Raw genomic sequence first — 15,590 nt, 5'->3', positions numbered from 1 at the left:
GAGGAAAAAGGAATTCTCTTTTTTTTTTGCTGCTGCAAACATCCTAAGAGGCTTTCACTATTTAAGAATAAAGACATCCATTAAACAAAGAAGTCTCACATGTATCATCTAGAGTATCAGCAACCAAGGAAAATTGAAGTACGAAACCAGTCTTCAGCTAGTCATGAAAACTTTAATAAAGCTTTTAGGTNTGTGACANCTTCTTCAATNGCATAAACTATCATCTTCTTGTTCAACATAAACATATATCTAATAATATATTCTGTTAGGTATCCTTAATATGTATGATAGCCATATATGTCAGGGAGCACATTGCACAATTTTTAAAGAAAAAGGGGACCACATTTAACATTTTTAAACCATTCGGGGGACTAAAACGAACTTTTTTACATGAACCCAGATTGTTCATTTTAATTACAGTAGAAACTGATAATCATCTTCTACATGAAGAACACATAAAATTTTCAAAATTCTCAAAACATTCCTTGTAGTTATGGCAACTTCCGTTACAACAATGTGAGGAATGTGAAAACCCCGCTGATGAAGGTGGATTGAAGGTTGATGAACCCTAGTCCTAATCGCAATCGCAAGCCAAGAAAATGCAAACCCTGTCGTTGAAGGTGGATTGAAGGTTGATGAATCCTAACAGCAAGCACATAAATTCCCAATCACAAAGGGAAATTTGGAAAATTTTCGCATCTGACCAAGACTTTGAGCTTACCTAATTAACCCCAATTTCAATTTTTTATTAAAACCTAATTTTATTACATTACCCCAAATTGAATCTCAATCTTGTGACCCTAATTACCCCTAATTCATTTTTTTATTTTACCCTAACTATATTCATTTATACGTCATCATTAATTATTTTTTAAAACAACTTACAATACCACATTATCAAATATTACACACATGACAGCTCTGCCATTAGTGAACTTAACGCCGTTATCAAAAAGAACCAACTTAAACAGTTTTTGCGAAAGCTAGGATTAAAGTGAACTTTTGAAAAAAAGAGAGACCACTTTGAACAAATCCTCCCAAAGGAGGGACCAAAATAGATATTAAACCTTAATAATATAAGGTTTTGTTTGCAGCTATTCATTTCACTAATGAATGAAGCAAAGTGTACAAAAAATATGAAATGGTTTATGTGGAAACTGTCCGAATCATCATAATTGCATATATATGGATCGTGTCATCTATGCCTTTGCTTCCTTGTATAGTTGATCAATACAATCCTGTAATTGATGTTGCCAAAGAGTGAGATTATATTTAGCCAAAAGTGGTGCACATTTTGGCAAACCATGAACCGTACTTACTAATTCGAGAGAAGTTAAGGATATTGATCACAGAACATGAAACAAACCTTGTAGTGCTTGAGCAATTGCGGTCTCTTCAACTTGAATGTCGGAGTTATCAGATCTCTCTCCATGTCAAAGGGAATTGGTTCAAGGTGAACTGCTTTTAGCATTTCAAAACCTCTAAGCTGAGAATATCAACAACGTCAAATTAAACCAGCAAGATCAAAATACAGTATAACACCACGACTGAAACTAAACCAGGAAGCTTATTCCTTGAGATTATTTGGGTTCAGCAAGTTAATCCCCAAGATTTCAAAAGCCTTGTATTATTAGCCATTCTATTTTTAGTCCTCTTTTAGTGCAAAACAACACTGAAATCAAAGGAAAAAATAAAATTAAAGTGAATGACATTTTGAAAAGCTAGAAATGAACAAAGTATTTCATGACCCTCTAATCTCAAGGACTAGTTCGAGTTTACTCGAAACTAAGTTCATGGAATTCGGTTTTCAAGGCACATACTTGGTGTTTCTGACCAGTGCTATTGAGCTCATCCAAAATGTATTTTCTTGCCTTCGGATTTTCATATACAGATTTAAAATCATCTGTATAATTATTCTTCACTGCCCAATCCTCAAGGGCCTTTCTTTCAGGGACCACCACTGCCACCAAAAACGATTCAAAACTGTTTCCATAGACCCAAATCTGTATGTAGAATAAAAAGAATTACACATATATTTGAGAATTGAGGAATTTGTAAGTCCACTTTCCCATCAAAACTAGGCATCCTACACAATTCATGTAGCTATAAATTTCCTGAATGTTCTATCATTGAAGCAGAAGCATACCGATGTTATAAGGGGGCACTGTAAATACTTGTTTTCAATATTCTCCACAGCAACATATTCTCCTTGAGACAATTTAAAGATATTCTTTTTTCTGTCAATAATTTTCATGGCTCCATTTGGCTGCCATTCTCCAATGTCACCTGTAATGATTTTCCAAATATTCCAAAACAATTGGCATTTAGGGGGAAATTAAGAACTACAATCAGTATGCAAGGAAATAAAATCAAAGAGGGAGAATGTCAGAATTTCATGACAAAACTCCTCAACTTGATCTCCTGTGTTCCTTCTTCACTGGGATTTCAAATTTAATAACAATTGTTGAACTAATTATTTTGTGAAGATCCTTTTATATTGCTCAATTTTCAATGTAAATCCCCTTGACCATTTCAACACAAGATTTCACACAGCATATTGGGAAATTATTGAGTTCATAAGATAAAACTCTTTTGATTGTATGTGTATCATTCTATCTAGTAGCAGTTTACATGACTCTGAGTGGTCTCTAATCTAAACAACTAAACACTAAATCCAACAATGGCGAATCCTACAGAAGTTTGGAGAAAGGGAACTCTTCATTGACATTTTAAACCAATGTTTAATCCACCAAATGAGCAATTACCTGTATGAAACCAACCATCAACCAGAACTTCTTCAGTAAGATCTTGACGCTTGTGGTAGCCAGAGAACAAGGTATTCCCCCTCAGGCAAATTTCTCCACGGGCTTCAGTGGAGAGTGCATCATACCCCATCTCTGGCACAGATTCAAGCCTGGCCTCAATGGTCGTTGTAGGGACTCCAATTGTTCCCATCATAGAAAACACATTGCTTATTGCAGTGAGACACCCACCACAACTTTCAGTAAGACCTGTCACATCAAAATGATAATAAGCATGGCATAATTGAATGACATACACAAATAAACAAATTGATTAGGATTAACATGTGACAACTGCTATAGAATGCATTTAAGAACCAAAAAATTAAAAACATGCCAAAATTGTGCAACAGATTAACATAACTGAACCATTTCTTAAAATATTGTATTGAATAGTTGTCATTAAAATGGCATAAAACAATCCACCAGTACGTTTTAGCAAAGGATTCAAATACCATATCCTTGCAGCATAGTAGCTCCAAAAGTAACCCTCAAAAACTCCTCCACGTGCCTGGCCAAAGGAGCAGCTCCTGATAACAGAAGACGAACTCGTCCACCTAATGCTTGTTTTATCTATCATAAAACCAATATTTTAATTTTCAAATGAATTTCTGAACAAGAGGCACAAAATGAAATGAAATACCTTATCAAACACAAGCTTATCAAACAAAGGTGCTGCTCTGTCTTGGGGAAGACCCTTCTCCATATATCCCAACTTGCTGTCAGTAGAATCTGCATTAGGTTGAATTATGATAGAAGAGTAGAAATTTAAAGGGGTAGGTATGATTGGAGTACATACTAGCTATATGCATATTGAAACAATGTACTTCGCAGTGCTCCTGTAGATGAAATTTTGCTTTTGATGCCTTCAAGTAAACTTATAGTCAGCAGTATTTAATGGACATTGTAGATGGCAATTACAAGAGCACACAGAGCTTAAATTCAGTACTTAGAACATTATATCCCACACCAAGATAAGAGCAATAGTACAAGAATATTATAGTCTTACTAGCATATACACGGTCATAAATTCTAGGGACACCACAAAATATAGTTGGTTTCAGCACCTGAACATCTTCCATTAAGAACCTGACATCCTGCAAGATTTGACATGAAAAAAGAAATTCAATAAGACAACATTAGAGATTCAATGAGCCACAACTTAATAAAAGGAACTTAATCCAAAACTTACTCCTTGCCAAAATCCAATTGAAGAACCCTTATAAACCCAATAGGTTTCCATTATCTGGTCGTATACATGAGCAAGAGGAAGGAAAGAGAAGTACACATCGTCTTCTGTTCCCTATCAATAATACATAATTCATCTGTCTCGTGAGCACAAATCAATATATAAATAGGATAAACAAGTGTTATTCCTCATCATTCATCATCTTATACTAGAACATAACTAACACATTACATGAGCTTTACTTTCTCTAGCATAATTCAAGAACAGACATTAAGTATGGCCATGCATTTTTCCAATTCATGGAAAAAGATATGGTTCACATGTTTTCTACTAGCTCGGAAGATAAGGACCTCAATGACAAATTAAAAGTGCACAAACTAGATAGCAAATAAAGCCTGAAAACTATTATCACGTTTTACTTTTCTCACTCAATTGTAAACAAATAAACAAAAAACAAAAATGACAACTAATAAAAGTTTTTCTGACAGAGTTGGGCGGCAGATTTTTCTGACTTGAAAAAAATATAAAATGAAACCAGTGAGAAAAGTTATTATCATACCGCTTTGTCAGTTAATTCAAGCATTTGGTCAATAGACAACACTTGAGCCATGAAAGCCTCATTCTTAATAATGACGCCTTTGGGTTCGCCCGTTGTTCCACTTGTATACATGATTGTGCATATGTCAGTCTTCTTTTTCAGTGGTATGTCTGAATCCAGATCTCCCTGGAAAGATGAGATACACAATTAAATATTAAAATATATTTCTCCCGTTACTCAATTGAAATGGTTATCGCTCTCAATTATAAACATCAACATGAAATTAAGAATCAGGTTCCTCAGGTTCTTACCAACTGAAGAAACTCTTCCCACGAGAAGCAAGATACACCAAGCTCCTCAGCTTCCTTCTTTTCTCCAGTTAGAACATTACCGAAACTCACAATAGCTACACCAGTAAATTAAAGAGGCTTGTTACCATTAAAAGATGAAAAACCCTCCAACTACCAGTAACAGGAACAAAATAGACACTATTGACTTACTTTTAAGATTTGAACAGCGACCAAGGCATGACAAAACCTGTGGAAACGGTTTTGCTTTAATAGGAATAGGGTAAAAGGACAAGGACATAATAAGCTAATTATCTTCAAGACACTTATGGATAACTTAAAATGTTACAAGAACTAAACTAAATAGAAATATTAAAAGCACTAGCAGTATGTGCAACATTCTGTCAGCTTAGAATAGAATATCTGATTACTACTGCTTCAAGCAAGTAACAGAAATGTTAGAAAGCAAATTTGTATAACTCATTTTAAAAACTGCAAACTACTTTCTCATCCTACAATCTGTTAGGAAACTAGTTGATCATCAACTGAAACAATTATATGTTAAAGGTGTGTTGCATCTGACTAAAGTAAAATTTCATCCAAGGAAACAATAGAAGATGTGTGCACCAAGAATACGATGGAACTTACAGAAGGAATCTTGCTATCCTGTACAAATGCCATCGAAACTTCAGCATGGTTTATGATAAACTCCACAGCATTGGGACCTGTTAGACTAAAATTTAAAGATACATTCCAGCTGGACGATAAGATGAACGCAAAAGACACACATGACAAACTCTTGAGTTTTTTTCTTTGGTTTGAACAAATAAAAGCAAACACATTGAGAATGATTTGAAAAAGGAACAAAACACAAACCCAGGGTGTCATATAATGGAACATATGTTACTGCGTAGCTATTGCAAGCCTGCAAACAGCAAATTTGAATCAAGCCACTCGAGTCCCATTGGAATAATCAACTCTTGTGATGTTAAGTGAAGAACAATAATACAGACAAAGTCAGTGAACTTTTTAGTTGCCAAATTATAGCTAGGAATAAGAGACAAATGCTAGCAGAACATGCTTTACAAATTCACTCTTTAATAGTTGAATGAATTTCCAGTGTACAACCCTAAATATAATAAGTGCACTTCTCTAACTGGAAAGAATGTGCTTTTAGCATTTCTGATGAATAAAATAACTACTCATTTTAGTTTTGTCCGTGGTAGTGATTAACATAATATAATAACTGCTTAAATGCAATTTCTCCTCCAAATTCAGTGTCATACCTCCATTGCAAGGATCCATTCAGGGCAGTTAGACCCATATATGCCACATCGGTCTCCCTTGTGGAATAAAAGCACAGAGTTAGATTAATTGCGAATATATTTTTCTCCATATATAGTATCTTAAAAAAAGCAAGATTGATTACAGGATTGACACCACGGCTCTTCATGGCTGAACCAATTCGAATGGAGGCATCATAAGCCTCCTGATATGTCATCCATTCATAGGGACCAGCCTGCAAAATCAAATCAATAATTGCACAATTGACCCAATGCAACAATTTCTTTTTTAAATTTTATTAAGCTATGCCTCAAAAATTTTAGCAGTGTCATTTATTTGTATGTTCATTATCAATTTAGCTCCCAGGACAAAAAAAAAAAAAAGCTTCTAGTTAGCACTAGTTCGAGCTTTATCTCACTAATATGCATTAATATATTGAACAGAATTTTTAATTATGCAAATTAAAATTCTATTTATACTCAGAAGAACATCCATGTTGTGTTACCTATCAGCACTTAAGTTTTTTTCAATATAAATAACACACAAGGAGCTATGCAACAAAAGTTGGCATGTGCCAACTTAAGACTAAACTGAAATTGACAGAAAATGATAGAAGAAACAAAACCACATTAAAGTTGGTACCTTCAAATCCGTTTTTTGACGCCGACCCAGCATAGGGTTGCTGGGGCACCTCTTGGTCGTGTCCCTGCACAAGAATCCATCGAAACTAAGAATCAATCTTCAAACCCCACCACAAATACAACTCACTACCACTTGTGAAATTCTCAGCAGTGTACACTATTTTGTAATAGATCAATACAGTAAATTATAAGTAATTTATCATCTGGCCTATTAGCTCAGTTGGTTAGAGCGTCGTGCTAATAACGCGAAGGTCGCAGGTTCGAGACCTGCATGGGCCATTTTAAAATTTAAAGCTCTCAACTTTTATTTTTTATTTTTTGAGCTGAAGAACATAGCTTCAGCTGAATCTTGGAAACAATAATTTTCATCAAAACACAAACTTTATGCATAAATTTTGTAACTTTGACAACCCTTTGGTTTATAGAAAGGAAAAGTTGAAAAAGAAAGTGAAAGTGACCTGAAGAAGTCCGATGGAGATTCAAAATGAGAAGGCAGTTCCATCAAACCATCTCTGGCATATATGCACCTGTAGACAGGACCTGCTGAAGGTTTTTCATCAGTTTCCAATCTTGCCTCCTCCACCTTCACAGTGTACACCTCAGCCATTATTATGCACAGAAGATATACTTGCTAAAAAATGGTGCTGTTTTCTTCTCCAAAAGCCTCTGAAGAATGGTATGAGAAAATGGTAGATGAATTTAACAACAGATCATGGCCATGAAAGGGTTAGTTGAGCTTAAGGCTGAAGCAATAAATTCCAACATTACATTTTAAAGAAACTGGGGTTTAGTGTTTTCTTCTGCATTTATTTTGGCCGTCAATGTTTGGTGCAAAGCTCATGCCTTTCCTTTATCTCTCATTTACACAACTTTACAATTTTCTTCTGCTATCAGTTTTTGTCAAGAAAACCAAAAGTAGAAGAATACTTAATTAGTGGATTTTGATGCAGCGTTTTTAACATAATTACGTAACACTGCTTAGTGCTTGGTGAGTTGCTGATTAAGAGAATTTGCTAAAAAAACACAGTATTGATACTTTGTCTATACTATGTATGAGTAAATTACATCAAAATTTTACAACTTTCTCTAAATTTAGGGTTTCGATCACTTTGTAAACTTTTCAATAATTGAAATGGTACTTAGAAACAAAATAATTGAAATTTTATTACTTAATTAGTAAAAGTTAATCTATATATGTAAAAAAATTCTTTATATATTTATATATGTAATGAATGAATAATATATACTAACTGTTTTATGATTTTTTTTTTATAATGTGCCCAGTGAAACTTTAATAATTATTAAAAGTTATTTCAAAATAAAAATTTCCATATCCTTGTATTTAAAGAATATTAATTATATTTTTTATTTTTAGTTATGCATTTTTTCACTTTTATTTTTTTTAAGTATAATTAAATTTAATTTTAATAGTTTTCTTAAATTATAAAAGTGTATAACTATTGAATAATTAAGATTAGTTATTTTTTTCCTCACCATAAATTAAATTCAACACTAAATTTGCATTAAGCAATATAATATAGTTAAATTCAAAAAAATTGAAATGGGACTGGATATTCCCAAATTAACTCTATCTAAAAACATGAAATGTTGTCAAATAAAAGAAATATAATCATAAAGTAAAAATATAATGTTATAAAATCCATTCACAAGGTACTATTGATTTCATCTGTCCTATTTCAAAATTAGAAACATTTTCATTACAAATTATATAAAATTACAATTTTGAAAATATAATTTATTTTATAGAAACGTGATGACCAAAATAATCAACCCAATTTTAACTAAATAGTTTAGACTGATAAAAACAAGTTCATTACGCATTATTTTGTAATCCTACATTCATTTTTACCAATTATAAATTATAATTGCGTTTGAAATACATCGAAGCGAAAGAATATAGTATAAACAAGGAATATAGCTAAGTTGTTTTTAACGTTACACTATGCATTCTTATGTGTTATTTCTTATTTGAAAAATTAAATCATTTATTGGAAAAAAAAGTTTAATCATCTATTATAGATAATACACTCTTTTTACACAAAATTATTTATTTATTTATTTCAAACTTAACACATTATACTACGTCTAATTATTATAAAAAGTATTTAAAAGTAATTTAAATTAATATATACACAATTATTAGTTATTACTTTAATTATTATTATTATTATTAAAACATAACATATAAAATGAATCAATTCTATAAAATTTACTTTTATTATTAAACATTAAATATAAAGAAAAAATCTGTGATGATAAGAATTGAATTTGAGATAATAACCTTAAATTTCAATAATCAGAAGATATAGTTGTCTCTGAAATTGAGATTGTGAGAAAGTGGACATGGGCCTACCTTCACGTAGATTGGATAGGAATGCATGCATTTTCTTGAAATCTAAACCTATGCTTTTAACTTGATAGTATATTCATTATTGCCAAGCACATGATGTTGTGGACCCTTTATCAAACATCTATGTCAATTGTCAAACTTTCCAATACTATATAACAGTACAAACATTTTTGCTCATACTAAAAACAGATTAATGCAGATTAGGCTGAGTCGGTATAAAACAATTGAATATTTGAGTTGATCTAAATTATGCAGAATAAAATCCACACCTAACTTGTTGCGCCAGCTTTAATGTTTTCTGCAACATTAATAGTGCATGTGACCACTAAAGACATATATTACAGAATTCTGATAATATAACCTTTTAACTTGGTGTGAATGCATGTCTCAGATGAATTACATATCCTTTTCGGGGCCACGGATGCTGTTGGTGATTGGACCAACTTGAAATCTACTGGGCCGGATTGTACAGTTTCAGCTCACAGAAGAGTTGGTTTGGGCTTCAAGACAGATTGTGAAGTTAACAGTAACTGTGTTGTCTGTTCTTGATAGCTACAGAGGTTAACAAGTATTGCTAATTATGGGTGAAAGGAAAAGACACGAAAAAGAATGCTACTAGCAGTGTTGGTTCCTAAAATGCAGAAAATGATGAAAAATCTGGTAGACAGAGAGAAATTTACAGCACATGATTTACATATATAGATTAGGAGGGTGTTTAAGGCAGTAAAAAGTGTTTGTTGTTTTGGTAGAAAGACAAGATTTACAGCAGGGTATTTGTTTTCGGCCATATGAGTTGAAAAATAAAAAAGTTGAAAGCGCATTGATCAGAAAAGATTCCAAATTCAAAATCTTATAAATGGCATTAATTATCTGACGATGAAAGAATTCACAGCAGAGTCACGCACTAAAACTAAAACGAATGAAGCAATGTTGCTTGTCAGCATACCCAATGCGACAATAAATGCCTTGCTTCTGTGGGCATAAACCTATACAGAGTGAGCTAGGTCACACCATAACTCATATTAATGTGTGTTTTGCATCTTCAATGGATTCACATGGGGGATTCAGTCGGTGCCATAAAAGAAAGTGCATGAAGAAGAAAGACAAGGCATTGAGCTGGTAATAAATCAGTAGAAGTAGTAGAAGTAGTAGAAGTAGTAGTAGTAATAGTATTAACACTACTGCGTGCCATTCTCCAACCTCCATCCAATCCTCTGCTCATTTATGACCTTCCTCTCTCTCCCCACCACACTGTCTCAGCATAGGCACAGAGAATAATAGATATATAAATATAGGGAGAGAGAAAACCACTCTTTCTTCTTCTCCCTTATCACCATCAAATGTCTTACTTCTCTCTCTCCCATTAAATGCTCTTCCTACAATCCATTAATGACTCTCTACAAATTGCCAGACCGTCTCATTAAATTAAACCGCATGCGACCACCTCCATTTAATTCCTCCTTGACCTGACCCACACCGCCACTCTCCACCCATCTCCGATCAAACTTTCATCCCCCATCCACCAATCATCCGCCGCCACGTGTCCTCTTGCCGCCCTTTTTCACTTCTCGACAAAATCTCCCACCTTTTTTTTTTACCTTCCTTCCATCATCTCCGGTTAAATCTCTCGGGCGACAGCAGCGCCTCGGGGTCCCCGCACCTCAGCCGGCTCGACGAGAACGCCGCCGCTGCCAGACCCGACGACCGAAGAAACATTGGGCTTGCAATCGACTTGCTCCGCCGCGACGAGCTCCCGCCGCCGCCATACCTCACGCTGGACTCCGACAGCGGGAAGAATCCCCTCCGCCTGAAGAACGGTGATTTCATCCCTCTGTAATACCGAAACGAAAACACCCTTGGTTTTCCCAAAGAACCAAACGGCGAAGGCCTCTTGCTCCAGAAACTATTACTCCCTCTTCGGTATCGCCATGGCGACGCAGTGGTGGCTTCCATCACCATCCTCTCCGACGCGACACTCCGTTCAAACCCAAACGAATAAGATCTCTTCAGAAGAAAATCCCTAAAACAATCTTCTGAGTTGACGTTCGCGTGGTTCTGGTTCCTCCTGGGAGATTGCTCGTCGATGCAGGGTGTTATCTCCGGCACGGACGATATTGCCACAGGAGGTGGGGGGTCGATGAGAGGGTCTAAACTGATGCGGTGAAGAATTGTATCGTCGTCGAGGCTCGGTCGGATTCTTGCGGCCATCATAGGAGTGAAAGGCGAATCGGCGCAGAGGACACCTGCGCGGCAGAGAGGGCAGTTAGCGTGCGAGCGAAGCCACGCGTCGATGCAGTCCACGTGGAACGTGTGTGAACAAACGGGAAGCGTTCTCACGTAGTCTTCGTCTTCGAATTCCAGCAAGCAAACGGCGCAGTCGTTGCGAGACTCTTCGAAACGAGCGTCGTATTTCGCGGTGTATAGCGAAAACGGTATCGTTTTAATCACCGTTTCGTCTAAACCGTAGGGAGAGAACACGCGGGGGCCGTCAAAGGGAGACTCGTAGGGTAAGGACTCGAGGTCGCCAACGGAAGAAGGGGGGAATCGCCGCCGCCGGAAGCGGTGTAGGAGGCGGTGGATGGGCGGCCTGAGGTGGCGCGCGATGAGACGAGAATAGGTTACGACGAGAAAGGCAGCGGCGACTACAACGACCATTGCTATGAGAGGGGGACTGAAGTCAACCGCCGGCGTGTTGGACGGCGGTGGTAGGAATGATTTGTTGAGTATTGGTGTGGGCGTTGGGGTCGGAGATGCAGACGGAGATGCAGACGGAGATGGAGATGGGGCCCAATGGGGTGGCTGAGAAGGAGGCATCGTAGTGATAGTGATGAGAATGGAAGAAGAAGAAGAAGAAGAAGAAGAAGAAGAAGAAGAATAGAAGAATAGGGTTTTAGTTGTTGAAAATAGAGTGAAAGAGAAAACTGTGCAATTGGGTTTAATGCAAACACCACATACAAACGTTGACCCTGCTTCTGTGCTTCTGTTTTTTTTCTTTTTTTTTTTAATATTTTTATCTTCATTTTGCCTTTTTCTCCCACTCACTAACTCACTTGCGACTATGGTCGTGGCTGCTCTGCTCCATCGAGACACGTGGACTTTGGTGAAGTTGAGGCCAACGGTTTTCTTCCCCTGTGCTTCTCCCCACTCTTCTACGCTATCCTCTCACTTTCTTTTCTTTACACCTCATCAATTTCCCCCCTGTCACCACTACGTTCTGTATGTGCGAAGTAGGATACAAAATATGGTTATCAAGCAGTGCTATCAACCACCAACACTTCCATCTTTTCCCATCCCATTGCAATTAATTACTAAATTTCTGTTAATGTCATGTGGATCCCACCAAATTAGAGGAAATAAGTAAATTTATAGTAAATTTTATAAAACAAAATAAACTAATTAGAGAAGTATTCTTGGACTAATTTTACTAATATTCAAAAATTATTGATTTATAAAATTGGAATAATATAATCTATAAATGTTGAAGGAGAGGATACAATAAATTATGTCATACATAATGTATGATAAATTAAGCCATGATGAAACATTTCTTATTTAAAGATATGCATTGCTTCTTATTTTATTTTCTAATATGTTATAATAATAATAATCATTATCATATTAATAATGTTATGAACATTTTAAACCTGATTAATACAGTATGTTGGTTTCTACTACACAGATTTGAGTAACATGTTTTAGTGTCAAATTGAACTCAAATCTTGTTTGGTCCTGAATTTAAAAAGTATTTCTTAGTCTCTCGTGATTTGAAAATTATTTTTCCTAATCTTCCAATTAAAAAAAAAAAAAGTTGTACAGAATTTAAAATTTATCTTGTACAAACTAAAAGACCAATTATTATTAAAAATAAAAGGGTTGAATGGCCCAATGGGCCCATTCAATGGGCTGTGTGTACCCATTATCCTTATGGACCAATCAAGCTATTGGTTCGCAAAAGCAGAAAAACTTTGAAGAGAGGTGGCAATAGAGAAACCCTAATCAGAAGAGAAGAGAAGAGAAGATTGAGAGTTAGGGTTTAAGCTTGATCAGATCGGAAAAGGCATCATGTTTCCAGGGATGTTCATGCGGAAGCCAGACAAAGCTGCAGCACTGAAGCAGCTGAAATCTCACGTTGCCATGTTCGGCGCATGGGTTGTTGTTATTCGAGTCACCCCTTACGTTCTTCATTTTCTCAGTGGCGAGAAAGAAGAACTCAAGCTCGAGCTTTAACTTCTTGCTCTTCCTCGCCTGGTACATTCATAGTTTGTTTTCAATTTATATGAACAGTTTCTGCAACTCACTGTCGTATTTTGTCAACTGGGTATCCGTTTTAGTGAAAAAAATTGGGAACTTTATTAAAAATGTTAAATTAACTTATTAATAGGGGAAGATGTTAATCTATCTAATTTATTGTATTTTCCCTTGACATTGAAAACCCAAACACACTGGATTATTTCATAAAAAATTTCTCCCTTAAAACATTGACCTTTGTTTCCCCACAGCCATTGCAGTTTAAGAAGCGAAAATGTACATAATATGCTGTGTGGTAGGGAACCGTTCTGCAATCAAATCACAAATTTATAACATTTGTTGCAGTAAGTTGAATGAAAGTAATGATAGCAAACGAGTTTTTTTTTTTTTTGGTGGTATTTGCATCCTGAACCATTGTGTTGTTTTTTCTACCAATTGTTGCATTATGTTATAGAGCACAAAACTTATTACTCATATCATACCTGCCTGTGTAATATCTGCATTGTTAATTTAATGTTTCCATGGTTGAGTGGAGGTTCAAATGATAAAGTTAGTATTGGTTTATTGAAAGATGGTTTGATAATATGATGAATAGGATTTTGGATGAGGACTAAATTTTAGCCTCTTAACTGTATCTCGCTCTGCTTCATTTCTAAAGAAAATTAATATAGTTGAAAACTACATATTAGATTTCACGTTTACAATAAGGTCATCTTTTCTATGGGGTTTATATTTTTGTTAAGCATTGATCATTAAATTAATAATTAGTATGACTTCTAAAATTAACTGTTGCAGACTTAAGTGGGGAGTGATTGGTTTTTTCTTGGTATATAAGATAAGGAAGGGCATGCCATACATAGACTGGTAGTTTGAAATGTGGTAAAAATCCTGTATTGTGTTATTGTGCTGCTTTTTAAGATCAACTTCTACTGAAATAATGCAGAAGTATCAAATTATGTCTCAGGAGGTGTGGCTCTTGCAATATCGCTTCACTCACTATTCTATAATTTCTTTGACTTGTGACGTTTTTTGTGCATTGATTTACTTTATTTGCTTATTTTAATTCTAAGTGAACAGATAAATATTAAGCTCATGGGTGTCCTTTTCCGCTTGAATGCTTTATATGCTGACATATGGACATTTTTTTTTATTGCTGCAGTGCATCTTGAGGAGTAGGACGGGTCCTGGGGCTCGTGACAATCATGGAGTAATGTTGTTATATAACTCTTGAAATTGAGGCCAGGATGGTATTTTTAGTTTAATTACATTTCCTTTTTGTATTTGGAATGTAAGTTTGTTTGGATTATTGGTTAGAAAATATACATATTCAATAATCAATTATATTGTTATAATTGATTCTACCAAAAATGTGACTTTTAAGCTAAATATATGCTTTTACTGGTCTACAAGAATAATGTTTCAAGAAATATATTTTGTAATAAATTATAATAAAAGTATGGAATTATTCTTTCCAATTAACTTTTCGTTTTAAAAGTGAATTATGCATAAATTGAGAAAACAAAAGCTAACTACAAGATCAAATGTTATAGAAATAGATATAAAATTAAATTTAATGATTATTGTCGTTCTTGCCAGACGAGACGAAATCATTTTAGTCATTCTATACTAAAATACAAAAGTTAACGTACATTTGTTTATATTTTTTTATCACAAAATTAACAAATTAGATAATATTCCTCGAAGATAAAATTTTGACATTCCTTCTGCTTATAATTTGTTTGGTCAAATAAACAAAAGTCTATTATTAACCGGATTTTAATATACTTTTTATCATATAATTATTGCTATTATTATTAATTAGCGTAAACACATAATAATATACATGTTTTAAATATTTATAGTAGATTATATTATAAATTAATAGTTTTATGATAATATGAAACTTAAAAATATAAGTTTTTTTAGTGAGGTAGAAATCAATGGAGAAGAAAAGAATTACATAGAAAAGAAAAAATAACTACTCAAACATCTTTATAAAAAACAATATTGATAGATATAATTATAGATGTTTACATGATGTCAAGGGTAGATAAATAGTTGACTGTTGAACTTGTGTGAGAAATGGTTTTGTTTTCACTGTAGAGGTTTCCGCATTCAACCAAATCAAAATGAAAGTAACTTAGTTGTAGCTAAGAGAAATTTGAAGGCTAAGTTTCCTTGCCCATATTGAGATGTTGTTAGTGTTGTACCCTTTTGTTCAATCACCTAAG

The 15,590-nt window shown here is 34.6% G+C and overlaps 3 protein-coding genes and 1 non-coding gene across 5 annotated transcripts; 2 read left to right on the top strand and 2 right to left on the bottom strand.

Annotated features, from left to right (window-relative positions):
• Nucleotides 1-1,022: 1,022 nt before the first annotated feature.
• Nucleotides 1,023-7,627, bottom strand: LOC106756561 (long chain acyl-CoA synthetase 2). Of its 2 annotated transcripts, XM_014639033.2 has the most exons (20): nucleotides 7,509-7,627; nucleotides 7,199-7,406; nucleotides 6,742-6,805; nucleotides 6,245-6,334; nucleotides 6,102-6,158; nucleotides 5,692-5,740; nucleotides 5,464-5,540; nucleotides 5,029-5,065; nucleotides 4,840-4,934; nucleotides 4,550-4,714; nucleotides 3,994-4,104; nucleotides 3,811-3,898; nucleotides 3,601-3,667; nucleotides 3,445-3,520; nucleotides 3,257-3,374; nucleotides 2,766-3,011; nucleotides 2,147-2,286; nucleotides 1,821-2,003; nucleotides 1,367-1,486; nucleotides 1,023-1,238 (listed from the first exon to the last, which is right to left on the bottom strand). In XM_014639033.2, the coding sequence occupies exons 2-20, from the start codon at nucleotides 7,345-7,347 to the stop codon at nucleotides 1,200-1,202; spliced, it is 1,971 nt and encodes a 656-aa protein (XP_014494519.1). In that variant the 5' UTR covers nucleotides 7,348-7,406; nucleotides 7,509-7,627; the 3' UTR covers nucleotides 1,023-1,199. The 2 variants fall into 2 exon arrangements, with proteins under 2 accessions (XP_014494519.1, XP_014494520.1); XM_014639034.1 differs by lacking the exons at nucleotides 5,692-5,740; nucleotides 6,742-6,805; nucleotides 7,199-7,406; nucleotides 7,509-7,627.
• TRNAI-AAU lies at nucleotides 6,946-7,019 on the top strand. Its single transcript has one exon. It is a non-coding gene; the product is annotated as a tRNA-Ile (tRNA).
• A 1,458-nt stretch (nucleotides 7,628-9,085) lies between the features above and the next one.
• Nucleotides 9,086-11,925, bottom strand: LOC106777049 (RING-H2 finger protein ATL65). Its single transcript, XM_014664558.2, has one exon. The coding sequence runs from the start codon at nucleotides 11,923-11,925 to the stop codon at nucleotides 10,720-10,722; it is 1,206 nt and encodes a 401-aa protein (XP_014520044.1). The 3' UTR covers nucleotides 9,086-10,719.
• A 1,137-nt stretch (nucleotides 11,926-13,062) lies between these two features.
• LOC106755796 (mitochondrial import receptor subunit TOM6 homolog) lies at nucleotides 13,063-14,745 on the top strand. Its single transcript, XM_014638010.2, has 2 exons — nucleotides 13,063-13,359; nucleotides 14,519-14,745. Exon 1 carries the CDS (start codon nucleotides 13,174-13,176, stop codon nucleotides 13,336-13,338), a length of 165 nt encoding a protein of 54 aa, XP_014493496.1. The 5' UTR covers nucleotides 13,063-13,173; the 3' UTR covers nucleotides 13,339-13,359; nucleotides 14,519-14,745.
• The last annotated feature ends 845 nt before the right edge of the window (nucleotides 14,746-15,590 follow it).

The sequence above is a fragment of the Vigna radiata genome, chromosome 2 (assembly GCF_000741045.1).
Source record: "Vigna radiata var. radiata cultivar VC1973A chromosome 2, Vradiata_ver6, whole genome shotgun sequence".
In the NCBI taxonomy this organism is placed as follows: domain Eukaryota; kingdom Viridiplantae; phylum Streptophyta; class Magnoliopsida; order Fabales; family Fabaceae; genus Vigna; species Vigna radiata.
This window is presented reverse-complemented; position numbering and strand designations above follow the sequence as displayed.

Excerpts from the sequence above, each read along its gene's own strand:
- LOC106777049 (XM_014664558.2), bottom strand. The coding sequence starts at position 11,925 with ATGCCTCCTTCTCAGCCACCCCATTGGGCCCCATCTCCATCTCCGTCT.
- LOC106756561 (XM_014639033.2), bottom strand. The coding sequence starts at position 7,347 with ATGGCTGAGGTGTACACTGTGAAGGTGGAGGAGGCAAGATTGGAAACT. Across the intron at positions 6,335-6,741 it reads GTCAAAAAACGGATTTGAAG|GCTGGTCCCTATGAATGGAT; the intron begins GTACCAACTTTA and ends TTGATTTTGCAG. Across the intron at positions 1,487-1,820 it reads GCACTGGTCAGAAACACCAA|CTTAGAGGTTTTGAAATGCT; the intron begins GTATGTGCCTTG and ends TGATATTCTCAG.
- LOC106755796 (XM_014638010.2), top strand. The coding sequence starts at position 13,174 with ATGTTTCCAGGGATGTTCATGCGGAAGCCAGACAAAGCTGCAGCACTG.